We start from the raw sequence: 27,863 nt of genomic DNA on the forward strand, positions 1-27,863 counted from the left end.
GAACAGTGGCTAATGTTTGATATGGCTGTTATAACTGACATGGCAATTTTCAATGCAACAATGGCCGTTGTTTGACACTCAGTACAATAGCTGTTGTCCATGAGTTGTGTGAACACAGCCTTTTATTTAAGTATTGTATTATCCACCAAAAGTTATACAAATCCCCAATATGCACTTATAAAGGGAAATGCTTATAAATAGCTTTTTCCCCTGCACTCACTACTACATCAAGGCTTCACTTCCTGGATAACATGGTGATGTCACTTCCTGGATAACATGGTGATGTCACTTCCTGGATAACATGGTGATGTCACAACTCCCAGAGCTGTGCGGGCTGTGGCTGCTGGAAAGGATGATGGGACACAGTGGGACACTGAGGGACACAGGGCACTGGAGGGACACTGAGCATCCCTCTGCCATCATCCTCTCCAGCAGCCACAGCTTGCACAGCTCTGGGAGTCGTGACATCACCATGTTATCCAAGAAGTGACATCACCTTTTTATCCAGGAAGTGACATCACCATGTTATCCAGGAAGTGACATCACCATGTTATCCAGGAAGTGACATCCCTATGTTATCCAGGAAGTGACATCACCATGTTATCCAGGAAGTGACATCACCATGTTATCCAGGAAGTGATATCATCATGTTATCCAGGAAGTGACATCACCATGTTATCCAGGAAGTGAAGCCTTGATGCAGTAGTAAGTGCAGGGAAAAAAGCACTTTGTAAGCATTTCTCGTAATAAGTGTATATTGGTGATTTGTATAACTTTTGGGAGACAATACAATACTTTAATAAAAAATTTTTGCCGGACTTCTCCTTTATTATGATTTACTTTCAGAACTTTTTATCCCAAATAAACCAATCATTACTAATTCAATGTGTAGAGAAGGAGATTTCAGGCACAGACAGGTCTAATGTTACATTATAAAGTAGCGCACCAATTTCTGGGTCTGGAAACTGCAGCGGGTCCTCCAGTAGCCCCTGTCATCCGGACTCTCCACCCGGATCTGGAAGCTGGATGCCGTCGCTATAGCGGCTGTGTCCGGGCACAAAGCCAGCGCTTGGATCTTCTGGTTGTGCTGATAGTGATGGATAGGTTCTCGTCCAACCAGAAGGCTCCAGACATCAATGGTACCTGCGCAGGAGAGACAAGATCCTGATGACTGCTCTGGAGACAATACTGTTCATGAAGTCTCATTCTTTCTTATTTATTTATTGTCCTTTAAGAGTCACTGTCATTAAATTTTTTTTTGCAGAAATCAATAGTCCAGGCGATTTTAAGAAACTTTGTAATTGGGTTTATTAGGCAAATCTGCCATTATCTGCATTCAAAAAGACTTTTCCCAGCCCCCCCCCCTCCCTCCTCTTTTGCATTCACAGTAAAATATCAGGAAATTGTGACTTGTTGCATCAGACACAACCCTGTCTGTTCTATAGAGAGGGGAGGGGGAGGAGGGAGATTAGTCGGCAGCAGAGAGCAGAGAACAAAGGATTACACAACATGGAGGTGGGTGACAGAGGTATTCAGAGGTCAGAGAGGTCAGTGCTGACTGTCAGAGGAGATAGCCGGGTGATTAACTGTAGATTAACTCTTTGTCCTGTTTTGGTGCCTCATCTCTCTCCACCCCTCCTCTCTCCATTAGCAAGCCATGAAGACAGGGGGGAGCTTCAAACTGTTTTTCATGATAAAAATGCATTTTTCGGCTAATAAACCCAATTACAAAGTTTCTTAAAATCACCTGGACTATTGATTTCTGAAAAAAAAAATTAAACGACAGTGACACTTTAAACTCTGACACCTCTGTCCGTGTCAGGAACTGTTCAGAGCAACAAATCCCCTTAGAACACCTCTCCTGTTCTCCAGACTGGAAAGAATAGGAGAATAGGAGAACTGTCCAAAGCAGGAGAGGTTTTCTATGGGGATTTGCTGCTGCTCTGGACAGTTCCTGACATGGACAGAGGTGGCAGCAGAGAGCACTGTGTCAGATTGGAGAGAATACACCACTTCCTGCAGGATATATAGCAGCTGATAAGTACTGGAAGACTGGAGATTTTTTAATGGAAGTAATTTACATATCTGTATAACTTTCTGCCACCAGTTGATTTGAAGACATTGAGCATAATAAGAAATGAGTAATATACAGTCATTCTATAGACTGTAATAAAGATGAACTGGCTCATAAGAGCTTACACTCTTATAGGGAGAATCACTTAGGGACGTCTACTGGTTAGGGATTCACCAGGATTTACCGTTTTCCTGACTTTAGGAGGTTTTGCTCACTGTGTATATTGAGGAGTTACACAATCTTCCTACTTGCTGTCAGCACTAAGATCTCTGCTTGCAGCCATTCAATGGGAAGCGTGACTATTAGCGAAGCCTGATAGAACAAACTGGAATGTTTCACGTCACTGATACACAACCTGCTATCCCTGTATATAGAACCTTCTCTATATGGATATGTTCACACACTATATGACACACTATAGGAACAGCAGCCATTGTTTTAACTTAAAAATTCCATTGCAGTCTATAGACAACGGGCAGGAAATAACTGACACGATCATTATTTCGATGGCCGAAGCAAAAAATAGCCATTTTTTGCTAAATTGTGTGAACGCTGTCCGTCATTTGCGTTGACTTCAGTGCATATCATTTCATTATGAAAAGGGAGGCCGCTGTGTAGATTGAAAACGACGGCCGTTCTTTCATAAAACATAAAGTACGTTAAAGTGTATTTTCTTGCATCATGTAAAAAAAAAAAGCAATAAAAAATAATGATAAAATAACAGAATTTCAGGAATGATTTGTGTATACAAACGGCTTTGTGGCATAATAAGTACAAGGGGATGTCGTTTAGGTATTATAACACGTGCTCCTATATTCAGCGCACGCACCAATATGACCAATTGTAATTTGAGCATCATTTTAAACAACTTTTAAAGGGACGTCAAGGCTGAATATGACATCTGGATAAAGGGATATAGAAGGTATTTAAAGGAGAAGTACGGCCCTGGCAAGGATCTGACACTGATCCGGTCACTGATTGGCTGAGCGACTAGTCCATCAGCAGGAGAGGCATTTTCCTCTGAGTTGTCCATCCGCTGTGACGTGATGTCGGCAGCACCAGAGATCCCAGAGCTGACATCATGTCATGGTCATCTGTGACCAGAGGCACGGGGAGCGGTGAGTTAGTACCTTTTGTTATTTTTTCCCGCCTTTAAAAAACAAAAACCAAGGAGGTCAGGCTTCTCCTTTAAAGGAGAAGTCTACGACTCTGTTACACCTTGGAACGCCTCATATCCTTCACTAGGAATACTTCAAAAACGTTTCAGTCTATCTGGACGTTCTGGGAGAATTGTATCCATTTTAGAGGTGGCACATGATAACTGTATTCCATTCTTCCTTTCATTACATACCTGTCTCTTTTACTCTCTCCTTGCGACCACCCCTTTTATCTACACATTTTACTGGTCCCATGCCTGGTTCTATGCCTTATACTCGACATTTACACAAGTCTGGTTATGCGAAGGTTTTTTGCAGGTTTTCTGTTTGGCCCCTTGATTTGGCCAGGTTTATTGTGTTCCCCCCCTCCCTTATCTTTCCCTTCTCCTGAGACACCCACCATCATCCTGTTTCATTGATGATCTCGGGATGACGGGAATGCTCGGAGTATGGTATATTCTATGCTCATGGACAGTGGACTCTAACCCAAAATCGGGTGGACATTCTTGCAAACCAAACTCCCCACATCTAAAAATGTGTGATGGTTTTAGTAGCTGCCTCCAATGTTAACCCCCTCCCCCCTCCCCCTCTCTTTTGTATATGTGTTGCCCTCTATGTCATTCCACCCCCGCCCCCCCATTACATTCTATTCCTATGTATGTTAAACTTTTTATGTAAAAATATCAATAAAAACTTGTCGAAAAATTAAAGGAGAAGTCCGGTGACTATTTTTATTAAAGTATTGTATTGCCCGCCAAAAGTTATACAAATCACCAATATACACTTGTTACGGGAAATGCTTATAAAGTGCTTTTTTCCCTTACTACTGCATCAAGGCTTCACTTCCTGGATAACATGGTGATGTCACTTCCTGGATAACATGGTGATGTCACTTCCTGGATAACATGGTTATGTCATGACTCCCAGAGCTGTGCGGGCTGTGGCTGCTGGAGAGGATGATGGCAGGGGGATGCTCAGTGTCCCTCCAGTGTCCTGTGTCCCTCAGTGTCCCCCTGCCATCATCCTCTCCAGAAGCCACAGCCCACACAACTCTGGGAGTCGTGACATCACCATGTTATCCAGGAAGTGACATCACCATGTTATCTAGCAAGTGACATCACCATGTTATCTAGCAAGTGACATCACCATGTTATCCAGGAAGTGACATCACCATGTTATCCAGCAAGTGACATCACCATGTTATCCAGGAAGTGACATCACCATGTTATCCAGGAAGTGACATCACCATGTTATCCAGGAAGTGACATCACCATGTTATCCAGGAAGTGACATCACCATGTTATCCAGGAACTGAAGCCTTGATGCAGTAGTAACTGCAGGGAAAAAAGCACTTTATATGCATTTCCCGTAATAAGTGTATATTGGGGATTTGTGTAAATTTTGGGGGGTAATGCAATACTTTAATAAAATTTTTCACCGGACTTCTCCTTTAAGTGAACCTAAGAAAGTAAGATACAATGTGATCAAATAGAACATAAAGCACCAGACTCAGCTGTTGGCCCATGTTCCCTGTCAACCATCTTTGCACAGATCCTATCCCATCATGTACCCCACCCGTCCCCCTCCTCTCTGTCGCTATTATAAGGCATCAGTAAGGGCCTCCGTCCCACTCTCAGGAGCCGTACCTATAAAATGTGGCAAATTAGAACTTAAAAAGCATCATAACTGTGAAAGTCGCCTTCGGTGCCAACTTAATAAATGGAGAGGCTTAAAGCGGATCTCCATCTCTGCTGAAACCAGTTAAACAATTATTTACCTTTTAAGCAATTAATGCAATTACAATTTGCGGAGAAGTTATCCGGGAGCAGTTCGGCTGAAAGCGTCCGATCTCCTCGGGGACCCTTTAGACTTGGGGCTCATCTTTAGTCGGAGGACTAATTGCATCTTTGGCTTTGTGCTCTGGATACGAGGCGGCTAATTGTTTAGGTAAATAGCAGATTAATTTAAATATGCATTGCTAATAATAAAAGCAAATGGCCTCCATTACGTTTGTCGCTCCCAGGCCAATTGCTATAAATCTTCCACCCAGGACCATTAGGTTGGCGGGGGAGGCGCGGAGGGTCCGCATTACTTCACAGCGGTCGCACTTTCTAGACATCAAACTGCACTTTTTGAAAGCAGGCATAAATCAGCGTAAACTCATTAGGTGCCATTTGCGCTGCTTACTCTTTCATTATTGCTCTCCTTCGGGAGAGACGGAGCTGGCATCTCTACCCAGTCCATAAAGAGGTTTTCTTCCCCTAACAGTGAACTCTAAAAAGGGTAAAATATTAGTGATGGATCGTTTACGGGAAACCAAAAAATGTCTGGAGCAAAGTTAAATATGTGTCCTGTGAGGGGGAATGAGTAAGGACACTTCAAACATATATATATTTATTTTATTTTTTTAATTTTTCATTAGTCTTAGTCTTATTTTTTATTTTTAAAGGGTCTGAACTAGAGATGAGCGAACCGGGTTCGGGTTCGAGTCGATCCGAACCAGAACGTTCAGCATTTGATTAGCGTTGGCTGCTGAACTTGGATAAAGCTCTAAGGTTGTCTGGAAAACATGGATACAGCCAATGACTATATCCATGTTTTCCACATAGCCTTAGGGCTTTATCCAACTTCAGCAGCCGCCGCTAATCACATGCCGAAAGTTCAGGTTCGGATCGACTCGAGCATGCTCCAGGTTCGCTCATCTCTAGTCTGAACTATTTAAAGGGAATCTGTCAGCACTGTTTCTGGTTCTGAGGTGCTGACATTGTGAGGAAGGTGAGTGTCTGTAAGTGTGTGTGTTACCTTCATTTTTCCGCTCACTGCTGTACTTTGTCCCCAATCTGGTTCGTAACTTTCTGCACAAAGAGGAGTAATGGTGCAGCACTTTGGCACGCCTCACCACTACTTTCTCCTCCCAGCTTCATTTGAATATTCATTGCAGCCCCCCTCCAGCTTCCTGCCGACGTAATCTGTTGCTGCGCATGCCCCATTGATGGCAAGGGCCGCATGCACCTTGGCTCTGTGCAGCGCGCGCACTCCTGCGGAACAATTTGCGCATGCGCCGTAGTGCTTGGAGCGGCGCAGACGCACTGAGGGCCGGTGCCTATGCCCTCAGTTGTTTTACACGGTGCGCCTGCACCGCTCCTACGCACTGCGGCGCATGCGCAAATTGTTCTGCCGGAACAACGACGCATGCGCAGCAACAGATGATATAGGCAGGAAGCCGGAGGGAGGCCGCAATGAATATTAAAGTGAAGCTGGGAGGAGGAAGTAGCGGTGAGGCGTGCTGAAGTGCGGCACGAACGCGGCACCATTACTCCTCTTTGACACTTGTGCAGAAAGTTACTGACCAGATTGGGGACAAAGTACAGCAGCGAGCGGAAAAAGGAAGGTAGCACACACTTACAGACACTCACCTTCCTCACATTGTCAGCACCTCAGATCCAGAAAAAGTGCAGACAGATTCCCTTTAAAGGAATACTTCCGCAAAAGAAAAAAAAATCTTTTAAATAAACCGGTGGCAGAGATTTGAAATTTATGTCTATTAAAAAATCTACAGTGCCTGCACTCAAATTAACCATTGAACTCTAGGCAAAGTACGTCCGTCAAGAACGGCCATACATTGTGTGGACACGGCGGTTGTCCCTGCATTAGATGCTACAAATAATTAACAAGTCAATTATTTGTGCGGCCGTAGGGACCAACGGCCGTTGTTCAATACAGTGTAAACCAGAACACTAATGTTGGTTCCTGTTGGTGGTTAAGGTTCCCATTGATTGGCTGCAAGCAGAGGTCTTACCGATCATGAGAAATTGGTAGTGGCAGCATCTAGGAAGATTGTGTAACTCCTAAATATTCAATAAATAAGCAATACCTCCTAAAGTCAGGGAAACTGTAAATCATTCATCCAGAAGAAGTCTACCTAAGTGACTCTCCCTATAAGATTGTAAGCTCTTATGGGCCGGTTCATCTTCATTACAGAGTCTATAGAATGAGTTTGTTACTCATTTCTTATTATTTCTCTTAAAGGGATACTCCAGAGCAGAGGCGTAGCTAGGACTTTTGTATGACCCCCACCCCATACTCCCATGACCTGGCGCAGTCCTGCGGTGCCCTGTTCTGCCAGATCCCTAGTATATGACTGACGTCACTGATGCCTCAGGGAGCTGGGAGAACGGAATGCCGAGGGATGGCGCAGGGTCATATGAGTATTGGGGGGGCATGAAGATACTGTCAGAGCTCGGAGCCAGTGGGTGCTGTAAGCCGTAGTTACCATGGAGGGAGACCATGTCTTGCTGGAGGGGCCCAGGCCCCCCTGCTGCACGGGCCCCATAGCAGTTGCATGGTCTGCCTCTATGGTAGCTACACCACTGCTCCAGAGGAAAAAATCTCCCCAAATCAACTGGTGTCAGAAAGTTACATAGATTTGTAACTTGACTTCTATTTAAAAATCTCCAGTGTTCCAGTACGTATCAGCTGCTGTATGTCCTGCAGGAAGTGGTGTATTCTCTCCAGTCTGACACAGTGCTCTCTGCTGCCACTTCTGTCCATGTCAGGAACTGTCCAGAGCAGCAGCAAATCCCCATAGAAAACCTCTCCTGCTCTCCAGACTGGCAAGAATACACCACTTCCTGCAGGACATACAGCAGCTGATACTGGAAGACTGGAGATTTTTTTTTAACAGAAGTAAATACAATCTCTGGCACTAGTTGATTTGAAAACAAAAATGTTTTTTTTTTTTAGTTTTTTTTTTTTTTGCTGAACAGGCCCTTTAAACAATTACATAATGTAAAAGGTGTCCAGGCTGCAGTGAGGATATCAGAATCTAGTAAAGGCATAAAGGCCTAACACTCCGGGGCTCCTAAAGTCACAGGACTATAGATACTTTACAATACATAAACCAGAGGAACAGACGGCGCGGCATATACTGGACGGTTTCGATCAGAGCTGTCAGATACGGTGTTGGAAGCCTGTGGTGGTTCTTTGCTAACATATCAGCGTATGGAAAAAAGTTCTAAAAGGGGCCATGTCCCCCCTCATATCCAATCTGTGACACATGGAATGAGGTGTGATGTATGAAAGCTACAGGCTGCTTTAGTTCCCTCTGATGTGGCCAGCAGCCAAACAGAGCCAAGCCTGGCAGCAGATGGGGTCTTGGCATCCCCATACCAGTCCCTGCATTAGCAGCATCTGCTCATTACCTGGCACGACGGACGCTTCCATCCACCTCCCCCTCCTGCTTCCTGCCCACCCTAGGAGCCCCAATCAAAGCAGCTAGGAACTACATTGGAGTGTTATTATCTGGGGTGCAGAAAAGCATAAACCCAAAATAAAGAGGAACAAACCAAGCAAAGTGACAGCGAGAGTGGACGTTATACTACAAGTAGCCTGTTACCTTCATCTAATGGCACCAAACACATTTACATATATACACTTTTAGGCTATGTTCACAAAACATACTATTTTTTTTAAAGAACGGACGCTGGTTTCCATTAAAACAAAGTCTGTTCTTTTCATACTGCCATGAAATGCATTAAAGTCAATGGAACAACGGCCGTTGTTTTCATACAATGTATTGAACAGCGGCCGTTGTTGCATCGATTTAAATGCATTTCACTGCAGTATGAAAAGAACAACTGTTGTTTTAATGGAAAACAACGGCCGTTCTTTTCAAAAATTGTTGTGGGAACATAGCCTTACATTCTTTACATATATACGTTTTTAGGCTATATTCACACAACATACAGTATAAGCAACGGATGTTATTTGGCACTCAAAACAACGGCCGTTGTTTTAAATGAAAATTGCACTGAAGTCTATGGACAATAGTCGGAAATAATTGCCATTCATTATTCATTCATTCAATTCATTATTTTTAAGGCCTCGTTGAACAACGGCCATTGCTGTTCCATTATGTCTACAGATGGCCGTTGATTGCATTCACTGCAATGGAAAAGATCGAAGATCGCTGTTTTACGAAAAAGTATGTTGTGTGAACATAGCCTTACAGGTCGTTCTCTGAAAAGATGAACTTTAGCACAGCAGAGTTCTGATGCGGGCGCATCCGTCCGTGCCCGCAGCAGAACTCCCCACAGCACACTATGGAGCACTATCGAGCCGCTTGCCCTATAGTGTGCACTGACAGGGTTTTCTGCGGCTGCTATTCAATGAATAGCGGCCGCATAATAATGACATGTCCGTTTTTTACGGCGCCGCAAGAGATCTCAGCCGGAGTGTATACTGTGTGTATACGCTCCGGCCAGGATTCCATAGAAGAGGAGGCAACTTATCTTTTCGTAAATAGCAAAAGATACATTGTGTGAACATAGCCGTACATTGTTTATTATTATTTATTGTTTACATATACACCCTCGTTTACATTGTTTATTATTTATTGCTTACATATGTACCGAGCGTCTTTACTCTGTTTACATATGTACACTTCACTGTTTATTATTATTATAAGACGAATTTATAAAATTTGCTAAGGCTGGCTCCACACTACGTTTTTGCAAAAAACTGAAGCATTTGTGTGCATCCGTTTTGATCCGTTTTTCCATTGACTTCCATTATAAAAAAGATGGATCAAAACTAGGGATGGTCCGAACAGAGTTCATACGAACCCGAACCCTCGGTTATGATTCCCGCTGTCTGCCCGCTCCGTGCAACGGGCGGATCCAGCAGGAGGACCGCCTGGAAAACTGGGATACAGCCATAGCCGTAGGCTGTATCCCAGTTTTCCAGACGGTCCTCCCGCTGTATGCACCCGCTCCACGGAGCGGGCAGACAGCGGGAATCTGATGCCGAGCGTTCGGGTTCTTACGAACCCGAACCTCGGCAGGTTCGAGCCATCCCTAATCAAAACTGATCAATTTTTTTTTTTACGTACACAAAAATGTTTCCGTTAAAAAAAAAAAAGATCCGTTTTGATCAGTTTTTTTTTTTTATAATGGAAGTCAATGGAAAAATGGATCAAAATGGATGCACACAAATGCAGTAGTTTTTTTCAAACGGATTGCAAAAACGTAGTGGAAACTCAACCTAAACCCCTTGCATAGTCTTTAACTTTAGCCATAAAGAGCTGGGAAAAAAATTCCTTGGTTACTACGTTACATTGCAAGAACAGATATCTACTGAGACTATAATACAGAGAGTAAAAGACTTTTTATTGCTACCGTAACGCTCATTGTGTCCATGTTTCCGGGACTATACATGAGCAGTACAGGACACATCCATACAGCACGTACATCAATTGGATTAAAGATGGTATTAAAGTGACCCAGTTGGACACATTGACAGGGTTAATATTCTGCCATTTATTAGCAGACAATGTTGGCTGCAGAATATACCTGGCAGCGCACAGCCCGCGAGCTCTAAGCCTCGGAAGAATTGAAAGCGAGTTTAATGGGTGCTGTGCTTGTGTGCTTTTCTAATGCACATGAAAAAAAACAGACATGGCAGCCAAGGCGGCCACTCAGAGTAAAAAGAGAGTTCTTATGAGCATCGCGCAAAGCAAGACACAGCTGTTTTATTGTCCTCACTAAAAGACCTTCATCCTAATATAAAATTAACCTCTTAGTATTAAACACATGAAACAGTTTTAAGTTGGTACTTGTAAAGGATGAGCAGGACATGAAAAAGGTTCCTGAAACCATTTCACAGAGGGAGCGAACCTCGCAGGTGCACAATATAAGGGACACTATACTGTCTATAACCCTCTATGGCGTTTGTAGCTACAACTGTCCAAATGTAAATCACCAGGGATGTGATATAAAGCATGTCTGCAAGGTCACTAATATATATAGATAGATATATTTTTTTAGTTTTCATGTTTTATAACAGCTATACTTACTGTATCCAGGTATAGGTAGCTATATAACAGCTATACTTACATACAGGTCCAGTCTCCTGAAGGCAGCTATATAACAGCTGTACAGTAAGTATAGCTGTTATATAGCTGCCTTCAGGAGACTGGACCTGGACACAGTAAGTATAGCTGTTATATAGCAGCCTTCAGGAGACTGGACCTGTATACAGTAAGTATAACTGTTATATAGCTGCCTTCAGGAGACTGGACCTGGATACAGTAAGTATAACTGTTATATAGCAGCCTTCAGGAGACTGGACCTGGATACAGTAAGTATAGCTGTTATATAGCTGCCTTCAGGAGACTGGACCTGGATACAGTAAGTATAGCTGTTATATAGCAGCCTTCAGGAGACTGGACCTGGAAACAGTAAGTATAGCTGTTATATAGCAGCCTTCAGGAGACTGGACCTGGATACAGTAAGTACAGCTGTTATATAGCAGCCTTCAGGAGACTGGACCTGGATACAGTAAGTATAGCTGTTATATAGCTGCCTTCAGGAGACTGGACCTGGATACAGTAAGTATAGCTGTTATATAGCAGCCTTCAGGAGACTGGACCTGTATACAGTAAGTATAACTGTTATATAGCAGCCTTCAGGAGACTGGACCTGGATACAGTAAGTATAGCTGTTATATAGCTGCCTTCAGGAGACTGGACCTGGACACAGTAAGTATAGCTGTTATATAGCAGCCTTCAGGAGACTGGGCCTGGATACAGTAAGTATAGCTGTTATATAGCTGCCTTCAGGAGACTGGACCTGGATACAGTAAGTATAGCTATTATATAGGAGCCTTCAGGAGACTGGACCTGGATACAGTAAGTATAGCTGTTATATAGCAGCCTTCAGGAGACTGGACCTGGAAACAGTAAGTATAGCTGTTATATAGCAGCCTTCAGGAGACTGGACCTGGATACAGTAAGTACAGCTGTTATATAGCAGCCTTCAGGAGACTGGACCTGGATACAGTAAGTATAGCTGTTATATAGCTGCCTTCAGGAGACTGGACCTGGATACAGTAAGTATAGCTGTTATATAGCTGCCTTCAGGAGACTGGACCTGGATACAGTAAGTATAGCTGTTATATAGCTGCCTTCAGGAGACTGGACCTGGATACAGTAAGTATAGCTGTTATATAGCTGCCTTCAGGAGACTGGACCTGGATACAGTAAGTATAGCAGTTATATAGCAGCCTTCAGGAGACTGGACCTGGATACAGTAAGTATACCTTTGTTTTAAAGTATGAGAACAAAAAATAAATAAAAAAAATCATAAGGGTAGCTTCACACACACCGCATCGCAGCGGATATTCAGATCTAAATAACTGAACACAGCATCAAATCTGCTGCAGATCCTGTACGTGTGAACGTACCCTAAGGCTGGGTTTACACACAGTATATTTCAGGCAGTATTTGGTCCTCATGTCAGGTCCTCATAGCAACAAAAACCAGGAGTGGATTAAAAACACAGAAAGGCTCTGTTCACACAATGTTGAAATTGAGTGGATGGCCGCCATATAACAGTAAATAACGGCCATTATTTCAATACAAATGCCGTTTTAAGATAACAGCAAATATTTGCCATTAAATGGCGGCCATCCACACAATTACAACATTATGTGAACAGAGCCTTTCTGTGTTTTCAATCCACTCCTGGTTTTGGTTGCTATGAGGACCTGACATGAGGACCAAATACTGCCTGAAATATACTGTGTGTGAACCCAGCCTAAAAGTAAATTACAAACCTGCTTTATATCACATCTCCTGCTGATTCAGATTTTGTAAGTTATAATGACAGGGACACTTTAATAATAGTTTTTTTTATAATGTTTACTAATAATCAAATAAATTCAGGATGTTCTGTGCTCATGTTCAAAGAAACACAAGATCTCATAAATCTCCTGACCACAATTGCTCTAGAAGTGACCACAATTGCTCTAGAAGTGTATGTTCACACTGAGGAATAGCTGAGGAATGGAAGAGGAAAGTTTTCTGCTTGAATGAAATTTCATTTCCTTTAGCTCTGGCGGAGTAGGCGCAGAATTCATGCAGAAAGCTGAAATTCAAAGCCTAAATGGCTTCTATGTGATTTCTCTAGGGGAATCTGCCCAAAGAACCGACATAAAAAATAAAAAGTGAACTGCTTCTTTAAGACGGCACTATTGGCTGCTGGTTAAAGCGCTCAATACAGTGAAATCCTAGGTGCATTGCCCCCTGGGAAACATCAATGTGGAAAAAGGTCCGCATAGCCTCAGTTATGAGTCTCTAAACCCAGGACTAGCCAGATATCCCTGCAGGGAACCATCTAGTAAAGGGGTGGCTCCTGTACAGAGACCACCAAAAACACCATATTAAGTGGCTCCTTTAGTCAGTATCCAACTCAATTCCAAAGCCAGGTATCCATCCACAGACAGCTGTTTTACTGTATTAATAAATAAAAAAATAATTAATAAACCTGCTCTAGTGATATATATATATATATATATATATGATAGTGAGATATATATATATATATATATATATATATATATATATATACATATACACACACAAACGGTATATCATTTTTCCCCGGTAATCCCTATAATCAGAGACGTGATTGATTATAGTTCTAGATTGTTCAATAGAAGCAGATGACTCCATTCTCTGTGTAGTGGTGGTGCCACGTGGATGGGAGCTGAGCTGCAGTAACCAGGCCCAACCACTACACACTATACCAAATGCTTCTGGCCCCATTCACTGTATAGTGCAGGTGCCGCACAGCTGATCGGCAGGTCTGCCATGTGCTGGCAATCCACCAGTCAGCAATAGGTGGCCTATCCTGAGGATAGGCCATCAATCATATCAGCCCCAAATGTGCTGAAAAACCATATCCTTACTAGCAACCATACAACTGGCGGAGTAACAGTCCCAGTACATAGGACTGCTATGCTAATGACGTCATTTCTTGCACACTGTATACTCACCTGCTGTATGTAAAACCAGAGCACACTTATATTTCTATAATACCTGATTCAGTCAGTAAATTCTACATCAGTCCTATTTTTATAAACATTATTGCCTGGACTATTTTGCTGGATGAAATTTTAAACCTTTTTGGGGTTAAAGATTAAAGTTAAAGTGTACCTGTCATGTAAATGTCACTTTTTAGAAATTAATAAGTATCAATAGTACAAGCGATTTTAAGAAACTCTGTAATAGGTTTTATTAAGCAAAAGACTTACCTTCTGTACTCAAAAAGCTGTTTTCCTACCTCCCCCCTTCAGAAGAAGCAGGATTTCTGTGTCCATTGTGCTGTATGGAGAGGGGAGGGGCTGAGGGGGATGAGTGAGCACAGAGAGGAGAAAAGGCAGCCCTGCACAGCACATCATCCTGAAATCTTCTTTTACCAAGCTCCCAGATGAGCACTGACCTTTCTGACCTGTGAATCCAGCGTTATGTGCCCAGACAATCTCCAAACCGTACAGCTGCTTCCCTGCTCACTCACCACCTCAGCCCCTCCCCCCTCCGTAGGTTATAATGGACTTAGCAGAACCCGTCTTCACTTTGCTTCTCTGTAATAGAGACGACTTTGCCTAAGAAAGCACAGATAAGAAGTGTTTGTATGTGTTGGTGGGGGGGGGGGGGGAGTCTTAAAATTGCCTATACTATTGATTTCTGCATTTAATGACAGTAACACTTTAAGTTAAACTTTTTGTCTTTATTAAAGTTTTTTTTTCTTTTTAAACCAATTAAACAATAGAGTTTTTTTAATTTAAAAATCTGTTTTTCACATTTTATTATCAATACTAACAAGAAATAGGAAGTGGAATATAACTTATTGCTCAGCCGGAAATTTCATCTACAAATCTGTTATACTTCGTAGGTCAAAGACTTTAACCATATATAGTATATTACCATTGTCATACACTGCCACAGCCAAAGACTTGTTTATCTGCACGGATGATACTTGGTGACTTTGTCCAGAATCATCAGCTGCATGGGAGGTTTCAAGAAAAGATTCAGGAAGACGGGAGGTCCGAGTATCCCACAGCCGAACATCTCCAGAGGTGTATCTAGAAAACATAAGAAAGTGAGAAAGACAAGTATACAATAGTCAGAGTAACTATAGGAGGAGGAAATATAAGAAAACAATAAAAAATAATGAGTGACCATAATGGCAGCAGATTTACTAATAGTAACTAATACTGAGACAGTGTAAAGTGCCCTGGATTTAGCACAGTAATCTAAGCTGTATGAAACATCTGACTTATATTTAGCCTCTCTAATCTAAATGTATTCCCATCTCAAATATATATCTTCTAGGATTGTCAAGTTTATTACAGTGGTGCCTTTGATTACGAGTATAATTAGTTTCAGGACGGCGCTTGTAATCCAAATCACTCTTAAACCAAAGCACATTTTCCCATAAGAAATCACTGAAATGCAGACAATTGGTTCTACACCCCAAAAATAATGATTTTTTTTTTAAAAAAATCTGAATAACAGGTAAAACAAATATTTAGAAAGCTGAATCTGTGATATTATAAGTTACTGTACAGTATAGCAATCAGCATGTGGTATATAATGTATAATAACTGTATAACCCTGATAACACAGCAGCTGGATATGTGATATATAAGTTACTGTACAGTATAGCAGCATGTGGTATATAATGTATAGTAACTGTATAACCCTGATAACACAGCAGCTGGATATGTGATATATAAGTTACTGTACAGTATAGCAATCAGCATGTGGTATATAATGTATAGTAACTGTATAACCCTGATAACACAGCAGCTGGATATGTGATATATAAGTTACTGTACAGTATAGCAGCATGTGGTATATAATGTATAGTAACTGTATAACCCTGATAACACAGCAGCATCTGGATATGTGATATATAAGTTACTGTACAGTATAGCAATCAGCATGTGGTATATAATGTATAGTAACTGTATAACCCTGATAACACAGCAGCTGGATATGTGATATATAAGTTACTGTACAGTATAGCAGCATGTGGTGTATAATGTATAGTAACTGTATAACCCTGATAACGCAGCAGCAGCTGGATATGTGATATATAAGTTACTGTACAGTATAGCAGCATGTGGTATATAATGTATAGTAACTGTATAACCCTGATAACACAGCAGCTGGATATGTGATATATAAGTTACTGTACAGTATAGCAGCATGTGGTGTATAATGTATAGTAACTGTATAACCCTGATAACACAGCAGCTGGATATGTGATATATAAGTTACTGTACAGTATAGCAATCAGCATGTGGTATATAATGTATAGTAACTGCATAACCCTGACAACACCGCAGCAGTTTGTAGATACAGGATGGAGCTGCAGATCCCCATAATGCAATAGCTGGGCTGCTGTCAGAGGCCTGTGTGGTCACATGACCACAATGGGGAAGGGGGTGTGTTCAGCATGCACCAATCAGGAAGTGAGAATCACAGAGCTGGGCAGGAGGAGAGTGACAGAAACCTCTCTATACAGAAGTGTGTATAGCTGAGTGTGAGTGCAGGCACATTATAGCAGCAGTGTGTGTAGCTGAGTGTGAGTGCAGGCACATTATAGCAGTAGTGTGTATAGCTGAGTGTAAGTGCAGGCACATTATAGCAGGAATGGAGAGGGTGGGAAACACAAGGGCTGACAGAGACTGCAAGAAGCATGAAGGAATGTGCAGGACATATGTGGGCACATACATGCTCCCCTCCAGGGAGAGAGGGGTTACAGCTATGGAGAGATTTCCTCCTGTCCCCTGATATAAGCCCCAGCCTAAAGTGGATCTGCTATGATTTGGAAGGTGAGGGAGACTTCCGGGGTCAGAGTACAGGGCTGTAGACCCCGCTATGCAGACCATGCCCCTCCCCCTCCCACCCAGTACAGGGAGCTCTTACACCAAAGCAATGCTCTTAAACCAAGTTACAATTTTGAAAAACTGTGATCTCTTCTTGCAAAACACTCTCAAACCAAGTTACTCTTACACCAAGGTACCACTGTTTGCAAATACATTAATTTACCAAACTTCCCTCCTTCTCCTGAGATGCTCCCATTGATAAGTTACTTACCATCACTCTACTCTAAAAGCAGTGGTCTGACTGGTATATAATGTAGATTCATAGAGATATGGAAGACTTTTTTTTTTTAATTCAATATTTTATTGGTTTTCGGCATTGTGGCAAAAATAAATATATTGTACAGTATCTCATGCATTACATCATGAGAGGATGTTAATTACTTAACAACAGAGGATAAAAGAAAAATATTACATTTCTGTAGTGTAAAAGTCAGACATTAAATGTCCCAAAAAGAGTCCCTTAGTCTGTTCCGTAGAAGTTGAGAAGTGGGAAAGTTGTAGTCCGAAGTCGGAGAACGTTACCGCATACATACTGTATAAGTTATGTTGTTAGAATGCCGTTAACAAAAGGAGGATATATTATCCAATAGTAGAACGGTTTCTTGGAAGACATTTATTAAGAGCGGAGTACTTGTTTAATTAGGCCCCACCTCCATTCACCCCTCCAAATTTATGAAATGGTGCCCTCCTCATAGTAAATCTGACCTGACCTGTGGAGAGACCTTCAGAGAAAGTGTAGATTTCTGTTCTGATGCATGGTGTAAGGGTGCATTAGGAATCAGCTCAGAACTACATGGGAGGAACTGGTCTGTGACCTGAAGAGAGCCAAGACCACAGTCTTATAGATTACCATTTGTAACACACTAAACTTAAGGACTCTAATTCTGCAGGGCACACCAGGTCCCCCTGCTCACACCAGCACATGGTCAGACCCATGAGAAGTCACCAATGTCCATCTAGATGATCAAGAGGAGACATGGGAGAAGGTCATGTGGTCGGATGAGACCAAAATACAACTTCTTGGTTCTGGGGATGTCCCTGGTACTACTTTTCCCATCATCTGCTCATACTATGAGCAGATAATGGGAGGAGTAGTAGTGTATCTGTCCCAGTGCAGCAAGCAGGGAGGGGGGAAGGAGGTAGTTAGATGCACCTACCTCTCTCCTTCCCTGCTCGGTGCCTTCCATTTGCCTTCCTTTCCAAATTATCCCATACACATAGTGTACCAATAAAGTGTAGGTTACATTACAGTGCACATTATATCTCCCATAGACTTCAATAAAGTCCATAGGCTTCTACTTATACAGCGCCCACTGCTGGCCACTCCATAGCAATTGCACCCTGGTTCGTGATGTCATTGTTTTTGATAGAATTTGAAGTCTCCGTGTTCTACTAAATTAAGGGAAATAGCCCTATATGTGCATTTCCCATAATTAATGTACATTAGGAATTTGTCTATCTTTACATAAGTAATAACATACTAAGAAAATTTTTTGGCCGAACTTCTCCTTTAATGTTGCCTCCAGCGACCTCCCCGAAACCTGAAAGACGTAGAGAAGTTGTGTTTAGAGGAGGGGGACACAATCCTGGCTGCAGTGTCTGCAAACCTGGTCCAGGTAACGTCCCACCTCATACTTTGTCCCACTGCATAGATCTCTATGGTTATAGTAAATGACTCATGTTATTTCACTAGGAGAGTAAACTACATCTGCAAGAGTCAAAAGAGCGCACAGTCTTCACCCCCAATAAGACCGGCTTCATACCACTGTATGGCAATACTACTATAATACGGATCATCCATATAGATGTATTATGGATGAAATAACCTCAGTACAGCACAGGCGTCTTCTACACAGGAAATTGAGGCAGTGTTCACACAACGTACGGACTACGGCCTTATCAAAGGACGGCTGGCGTTGGATACATTGCGTGAAGAACGGCCGTTGTTTGCACTGACTTCAATGCAACATATTCCAAGTAGGAAAAAAAACGCCATTCTTTTAATTGAAAACAACGACTGTTCTTGTCCGAAAACATATATTGTGTGAACATACAGTAGCCTAAAAGCAGCCATTGACCATAGGCTATAACTATGTTTTTCTAGCAGTCATAGGGAAGCACCCAACTTTTCCAGGCGCGGGGAGGTAAACGCCAAGTGTTCAAGTTCGAAGAAGTTGCTGAACCCGGACTTGAACTTGAAGTCCGCTCATCTCTTTTTGGGAACTGTCAAAAAGTAAGATTTTATTTGTGTAGAAGTGTCCCTATAAACTGTGCGTAACATCAAGCTCAAACAAAAGCTACAGAGGTTTCAATTAATCAATACATATTGGTTATTTCTGAGCGATATAACACAGGATGGGATCATTCTGCATTATACCGATGCACCGGCCACGGGGGCCAAGTTTCCGGAGCCTAAGGGCACACCTGGCCCCGTCCGACCTTCCACATTTCACTCTATGCTAACAAAACAATTACTTATAAAAAAAATGGAATGAAAGAGGCGCGTGTGAGATGTGAGATGGCAGAGCTGCTAATATTCTGTAGCATGGCTCATTAGGAGAGGCTTTGGTGGTGGTTTGTACATATAGCAGCTGAGTAGCCGGGTGACAGCTGAGGAGTATGGGAGCATAATCTGTCTAATGCATTTGCTGGAACTGGTAGGTCACACTGGCAGGATCCCCCTCATGTCCCAAGCTTCCAAAGCCAGAGAAAGCTTGACCAACAAAGTAGTGGCAAAAGGGGAGAATGAGAGAAAAAGTTTCCATTCTATTTGGCATGTATTTGAGGAAAGACTGTGGTTGGGAGCTGGACTGTGTACCTAATGAAGTGGCATTGAAAAAGCAAAGAGGAAGTGTCCAGAACGGGAGAAATCGAATGCCAGCTTCTAAGCCAGCCTGGCTACCATACAGACAGATATCATCCAGTACAAAGAGGTCCAGCGGTGGGAGAAAAATAGCCGCAATCTCCCTTCAGGGCCCCAGATGTCTTCATCGGGGTCTCGTGCCAAAGACAATCAAATGATGGAGAAACGGTGCTGACAGGCCGGCTAATTGTCAGCCGTTGGGCACTCAATTTTGGCCTCCACGTTTCTAGCCATTTCTAGTATTTATTGCTGACAACACCTTAAAGGTACCAGGAATGAACATAGTGGTTTATTGGTTTTATTAAATACAAGTTCCCGAATAAATATGAACACTTACAGACAAGTAGCATCTCCAGAGAGTAGAGCGCCAATTCAGAAACCACAAGAACGCAGAGGTTTTTAGGGGGAGTATCGGCTTTCCATAAAAATATAAAGATATAAAGCTAAAGTACTGTATGTGTGTATTACACACACATTAGATATATGTGAACGTGAGACATTACTGAGCGCTCTGTGACCTGTCAAGAGGTCGTTCCACAGGTGTGGAATGACACATGACGGTGACGGTGTCACATGACGCTGCAATGCTGTACAGATCACTTTACAGCAGCCTCCTCTTATCACCACAGACACAACAGGAAGTCTCAGCTTAGTTTTATACCCAGCGGTGAGAATGAGAACTGCAAGATCTCAGGATTATTTTATACTATAGATAAAAAAATGGAAAATTAGAAACAATGCCACCAAAAATTCTTTAAAAATATGTTTAACGTAAAAACATTATTTATACAATGTCATTTTCTGGTGACTCTGTCCCTTTAAATCCAGGTCATAGCAGTCAGAGAAGAAACCGACCAAGCAAGATCATTTTATCTACATGAGCAGAAGGTGCCAGTATGCACCAAAGTAACATTTACATAGGGCTACTAATGGTAAACAACGGCCGTCGCTCTTTGTTGAGGAAACCGCCGTCTCACATTACTAAACCCCCAAGACAATAAAAAGCTCATTTGAAAGAGATAGCAACGGGGTCAGGTGCGATGAGGCGGCCGGCTGGTGTAAAGATATCTTACCATCTCTCGGCCTCTGCGATGCTTCGGGGTGAAGTTGTCGGCATTCACTGAACACTTACTGTAACTAGAAGCCATGCTTTGTTTAGTAACATGATCTTCTCATGGTGATGTCATGTCTTTGGACGAGAAAAGAAGACGAGGAGCATATGGAAAGAGAGATGCGGCTAGTGCGGGAAAGCCGTCACACAAGAAGTAGATGGGTGGGATAGCGCTGGATTACTCTCTATACTATTATATAGCATAATATACTGTACACATCATTCCAGAAGGTTCTGACCTCATGTGCCAATCTGGAATATTCTGTAGACTTCGCTGTGGCACCAGGCTATGAATTGCCGCAGTGTTAGCAACAGATACAAACCACATTGTAAAAGGAGAAATCCGGTCAAAATTATCGTCTGATAGAGATGACATTGGTGAGGTTGGTGACCTTGGACGACCTCTATTATACAGGTTACTCAGAATCTGACACAGCATTCTGAGCAACGTTCATTCAAGTCAGTGATGGTGAATAAAGTCTCATCAGATTCTGATAAAAGAAAACCCTGAGCAGAGCCAGAAGGTCTTAAAGAGGGCCTGTCCACTATCCTGTGTTTAGTAATTGAAGGGGTACTCCAAATATTTTTTTCTTAAGAATCAACCGGTGTCAGAAAGTTATTTAGATGTGTAATTAACTTCTATTTAAAAATCTCCAGTCTTCCAGTACTTATCAACTGCTGTATGTCCTGCAGGAAGTGGTGTATTCTCTCCAATCTGACACAGTGCTCTCTGCTGCCACCTCTGTCCATGTCAGGAACTGTCCAGAGTAGCAGCAAATCCCCATAGAAAATCTATCCTGCTCTGGACAATTCCTGACATGGACAGAGGCGGCAGCAGAGAGCACTGTGTCAGACTGGAGAGAATACAGCACTTCCTGCAGGACATGCAACAGCTGATGAGTACAGGAAGTCTGGAGATTTTTAAATAAAAGTAAATTAAAAATCTACTCTCCGATGCTAGTTGATTTTTAAAGAAAAATGTTCCCCGGAGTACCCCTGTATAAAAACAAGAAGTCCATGTCCGCACCACAAAATAAAAATAAACTGCAGTCCAGCAGATAAACCATCGATATTAGTGTAGCAAGGGTCTGACTCCCGATACCCCAGACTGATCAGCTGTATGAATGGACCATAGACCAGAGCAATAGAACGCATGTGATAATGCAGGAAAGGGTTAACAAGCGGATTAATAATGCCCAGTTGTCAATTTATTTGTGCATTTCAAGGAGGAATAAGAAAGGAATGGTCTAACAAAGAGAACATGTGCTCCAGTGTTATTTCATGGGCAATTTACTAAAAAAGACATGTCAGGAAAACATGCATGTCCCCTTAAAGTGAATGTACCATCAGAACATTCGGTTAAGTGTTAACATGGATAGAACTGTGCCGGTACTTGTAATCCGGTGCCGCAGTCCTTTTTTTGAACCACGGCCCAGTTCCCAAGCACGCTGCTGTTCTATTACCGGGTACCGACCAGGGGTGAAGCACTAATCTAACCTACTAATCTAACCTACCGATATGTCTCTATTGCACAGAAGACGCTGAGGAGGAAGCTATGTCTCCTATAATATGTCTCTTACCTTCATCCTTGGCGCCACTCCAGTGCAGTTAGTAGTTTCTTCCACGGTTCGATAAGATTATTGGGAGCACTACCTGCCCCCATAGCGCTAATTCCACACACACACACACACACACACACACACACACCCGGCCTGCCCACCCCTTTCTAATTATAATCAATGGAGTGGGCCGTTCAGGGGCGGGTGGATGGGCGATATGGGGGGGGGGGCAGAGCTCCTAATGGACTTATCGAACTGCAGAACTGAAGAAACTACCAACTGCACCGGAACGGCACCGAGGACGAAGGTCCTAGAATGTAAGCCACATACTATAAGAGACATACCTTCCTCCTTGGCGTCTTCTGTGCAATAGGGACATAGCAGCAGATTAGATTCACCGTTCCCCTTTAAAGGACTCTAAACAGCCCTTCCATTCCGTAGATCAATAATGGTCCATGATTACGGACCTCACTAATTGGATCTTGTGAAATATATCTATGACACATCAGAAGATGATGTTGATTTGATTTCCCATGTAATGAAGTCTGAGCGGGGCATGGAGCCGTGTGCGGCGTCCGAGTTACATCTCACAAGATGTGAGGACTATTAAAATCCAATCAGTTCACGGACAACACAAAAAATATATGAAGTAATAACAAAGCAAATGAGACACCCAGGGAGCAAAACCCAAGTCCTGTCCCAAAGTGAACTCATACAAAAAGATATCATGTTCTCCGAATGAAAGACACAAAGCCCTGCGGCTTTAAGGAGCTCCTGCGGGAGATGTAACTGTAGAACGGCCGCTGTATACAACATTGATTGGGAGTGAGGTAACCGCAGCCGGCTGTGTCTCAAATGAAAAGGGATTGGAGGTCTGACCCAGAAAACAAGCATCGTAACCGCCTGATGAAACTTTAATCATCAACACAAGATTCTCCTTCTCTCAGCTTCTCCGTACACACACAGTACTGTTCTATCCGTGCGATGGGCGGACGGCGGTCCCGGGAGGAGCCGAGGCTGAAGGATCTGCACCACCGTATAAAATCAATAAATAAATCAGCACTTCTGAGCAGTCTTCATCCTAATCCTAATACATATTATTGGAGAGAAAACCAGAGAATCTACATTTCTCTCTTGTGCCGCCATCTGTACTTTTGAGTATTAATTGTTTTCAAAAGGTGTTTTATTATTTTTTTTAAAGGTAAAAAGCAACTTAAAGGGAACCTGTCACCTGACATTCTGACGCAGAGCCTGCCCGACCCCCCCGGTGGAGCCCTGGATGCTTACCCTTTGCTGCAAGTCCTGCTCCTGGAGCCGGTCCCAGGACGTGCTGACGGCAGCCGTGCGCGTGCGCTCCAGAGATGAGTCCGACACCCATAGAGAATAAGGGCTCCAGTCATTCCCTATGGACATCGCACTCATCTCATGTAATTAGCATACAGCGTGCGGTCACCTTCCGGAGCCGATATCTCCGTCCGGGGACCGGGTCCAGGAGCGGGACATGCAGAAAAGGGGAGGTATCCGGGGCTCCAGCAGGGGGTCGGGCGGGCTCTGCGCCGGAATGCCGGGTGACAGGTTCCCTTTAAAAAAAAAAAAAAATCCATACATGGTTTAGAGGGGTTGTTTACCAAAAAATGTTTTGTTTCAAATTATTGTGGATAGGGGAAAAGCTAATTTTTCCTGGACAAACTCTTCAAGATTCATCCCAAGACACTGATTTATTCTAAGATTTTGGTGCATGAAACATAGAGGCCAATAGTTATTAATAATATTTAGGTGTTTCCTCAAGGGCTTTATTTAGAAGCAGATTGTATCCAAGTATTGGCGACAGAGGACGAATGGGATCACCACGCTCCTTCCTTCCAAAAAAAAAACAAAAAAAACAACAAAAAACTGTGTGCACGTTTTCTCTTTATGCTGGAACTGAGCTGCAAAACCCCCCACACCTAAAAAAGTGCTGCTGTCTCTGCAAGAAAGCGGCCATGTTTTTCCTAAATAACCCCTTTAACCAATTTTTATTATTCAAGTTAATATTACAAAACGTGGCTTCAGAAGAGCAACAATCACAGCCGGAAGCATTTTGTCTATAGTGACCCAATGTATAAGTTGGAATATTGTTTTGTTTGTAGTTGTGGTTTATATATATATGTGTTATGTCTAGGGGGAGAAATCATATTTTTTTCCCCCTACGGTTTAAACCAGATCTCTGACCCGACCACCAGGACCAATAGAGGCAGAGACCCAGCCGTTCCCCTTATGTATAGGCTACGCTCATTGCTTCCTCATGTAGCTGTTGTTCTCCATTACCAGGTTTTATGGTGTCTAGGAATAAAGACATTTAATGGCAGCAGTAAAACAAGGCGCCTGTAACACTGTTCATTGTTGCGTCTCTAAAGTGTGACCGGCATTTTCCAACACTGCCATGTATCTAGAGGAGTGATTCTCAACCTTTCTAATGCTGTGACCCCGCAATACAGTTCCTCATGTTGCGGTGACCCCAAACTAAAAAATTATTTTGGTGGCTACTTCTGTAATTTTGCTTTAGTTATGATTTGGAATGTAAATACCTGATCTGCGTTATGTATTCTCATTGGTGCTTTGGTCCTTACATTTACATAGTATTGTGTGTATAATGTGTGTACTGTTTTTCCATTATTAACCTTTTTTACACCAGCGGGCTGTCTCGCAGGCTCTCTTAGCTCTCCACCTCCACACGTAATGTGTTGCTATGGACTGTGGACTGTGCTATTCCCCCCCGCCCATAGGCGCCGTACTGATAATGCAATCACGTCTGCGCATGCATGCAGGCATTTCGTTTGGAACGTGCATCCATAACGGCGTGCGTTCCAGCTGAATAGCGCTGCTGCAGACGGTAGTGTGACTTCTCAGCGGCTAAAGCCATTAGAAATATGTATTTTCCGATGGTTTTAGGTGACCCCTGTGTGTTGCTGGGGTCGCGACCCACAGGTTGGGAACCGCTGGTCTACTGTGAGTGACTACAGTCAGTGACTATGCTGAGTATTTTGCGCCTCCTCCTGTATTTCTAGCTGCTGCAGTTACGAGTTTCACACATACAAGATCACAGCAGATTTCACCCTGTGAGTTCTGCAGCGAGTTCTCTGCGTTCCTGTGTCCTGTCATTTTCTATAGGATTACATACTTGCAGCGGATTTTTCATTCCACTGTATGTAAACCTCGCCCCCCCTTAACCTACAGCTGACCGGTGTATACTTTACCCATCCGCGCTGTGGCTTGTTTCTGTTGCTCCCGCCTTCCTGACGTCCCTTTCAACCAATCAAGGCGCTGTCCCGCCGCACCCACTGATTGGCTGAGCAGGACGTCCAGGCGCCGTGTGCCCCCGAAGCCGGAGCGTGGAGCAGGTACAGTATGCTCCGGCCAGCGGGGGCAACAGGTGCCATTTACATACTCCCGCTGCGGGTATGTCTTCTCGTTCAAAATAAATGACAAGGTATTCACAGTAGATCTGTTGTGTGTGAAGCCACCCTAAACAAAATATCTATCTATCTCCTATCTGTCTATCTATCTATGGCATAGATAGATTAGAAAGATATATGAAACAACCGTGGTTCTCACACAGCGTTTCCAGGTCCCCCGCTGCCGCCGCCACTTAGGAGCTAATCTTGTGTCCGCCATGACAGCCTGTCTCAGCCAATCACTGGCCGCGGGTCTGTCCTGTCTCAGTGGCTGAGCGGGTTCATTATTTTAGAAGTGGCTGCCGTCAGCAGGGGGACCTGGAAACACTGTAGGAGGTCACTGGTAAGGTGAGAATATGGTAAGAATAAGATGTTCATTATGCTTCATATAAGGACTGCACAAATCCCATTTAGGCCATGTTCACATGTACTATGTGTATACGCTCCGGCTGGGATTCCATTCATCCACATACAACATATGATTTGTATATACCACGGCCGTTGTTGCAATTTGCAACAACGGCCATGATTTATACAAAACATACGTTGTGTGAACATGGCCTTAGGGTGCGCTCACACATACAGGATCCGCAGCAGATTTGAGGCTGTGTTTAGTTTTTTAGTCAAATCTGCTGCGGATCCTGTACGTGTGAACGCACCCTTGCAATATATACTTCATTTCGGCATTATTTAGCAAGTGGCCTTTTACTTTTTTTTTTTTTTTTTCTTGATCAATTGTTATTGAGGTTTTTCAAAAGTACAAAACAGTAACTGAGTGATCTCACGGAACCATTGTGACCTTTGACTTTTTTAGAACATTACAGCATCTGGAAATTTACCAGCAAATTATCAAATATTCATTAAAATTTCAAAATCAATTTTTTATTTAGAAACTAATTATTTTCTGGCGTGGATTAAAGAGGCTTGTGTGACCCCCTCAAAGACTGACAACAGGGTGTAGGAACTTTGTTAAAGGAAACCTGTCATTATAACTAACTCATAGTGGTGACTGTGGTTCTGTGTAATATGGGGAACAAGTTCAGGTTAACCATAAACAATCTTGTTTCCGATCTTTATAGGTAAAAATCTCTTTGTCTAATAGGACCCTGTATAATATATATATATATATATATATATATATATATATATATATATATATATATATATAATTTACAGCTCCCACAGTGTCTATGTGTGATACAAGGGATCTCAGGAGACGCCATAATATGTATAATATTTAACCGCATGAATTGCATCTGTCTCAACTTCTAGGTACAGTATAAGCAAAGCTATGTATACAGTATATACAGGACACAAAATAACTAATTATGTAATGATTGATACTGCGATTGCTTATAAATTAGGAAACTGATTGATCTTACCCAGCAAGGACGACCCCATCATATGCATGGACATCACAGAGAACCTTCCCGAGCTCATACTGCAGCTGGCTGACCGCTCCACTACGGTTCTGTAATAGATCAAACACGACCATTTACACCAGTACAAGAGTATATTTGGGAAGATGTCTACAGTGTATATATGTATATATATCACCAGTTTTTCAAAATAGAGTAACACTTATAAATAAAAGAGTTCTCTGGAATAGACTAGGCCACCGACACAAAGGAGGGGCAGCTGCACTACTACTAGTGGGGGTCCCAGAAGTCAGATACACACTGATCAAACGTCGACCTTCCTTGTTTTTGCAGGGACATTGGGTCATACAGGACATACGAGTGGCTGTACATTGGGTCATACAGGACATACGGTGGCTGTACATTGGGTCATACAGGACATACGGGTGGCTGTACATTGGGTCATACAGGACATACGGGTGGCTGTACATTGGGTCATACAGGACATATAGGTGGCTGTACATTGGGTCATACAGGACATATAGGTGGCTGTACATTGGGTCATACAGGACA

General features: G+C 42.8%; 1 protein-coding gene across 3 annotated transcripts in view; it reads right to left on the bottom strand.

Moving 5' to 3' along the window:
* FBXW8 (F-box and WD repeat domain containing 8) overlaps nt 1–27,863 on the bottom strand; it is a 98,110-nt gene that overhangs the window by 38,646 nt on the left and 31,601 nt on the right. For all 3 annotated transcript variants that reach the window (XM_069960751.1, XM_069960750.1, XM_069960752.1), the window contains exons 4-6: nt 27,315–27,403; nt 14,996–15,153; nt 947–1,143 (exon numbers count right to left, since the gene is read on the bottom strand). In XM_069960751.1, coding sequence (XP_069816852.1) covers nt 947–1,143; nt 14,996–15,153; nt 27,315–27,403 — 444 coding nt within the window. The remainder of the gene's footprint in view (nt 1–946; nt 1,144–14,995; nt 15,154–27,314; nt 27,404–27,863) is intronic.

The sequence above is a fragment of the Dendropsophus ebraccatus genome, chromosome 3 (genome assembly GCF_027789765.1).
Source record: "Dendropsophus ebraccatus isolate aDenEbr1 chromosome 3, aDenEbr1.pat, whole genome shotgun sequence".
NCBI classification, from domain to species: Eukaryota; Metazoa; Chordata; class Amphibia; order Anura; family Hylidae; genus Dendropsophus; species Dendropsophus ebraccatus.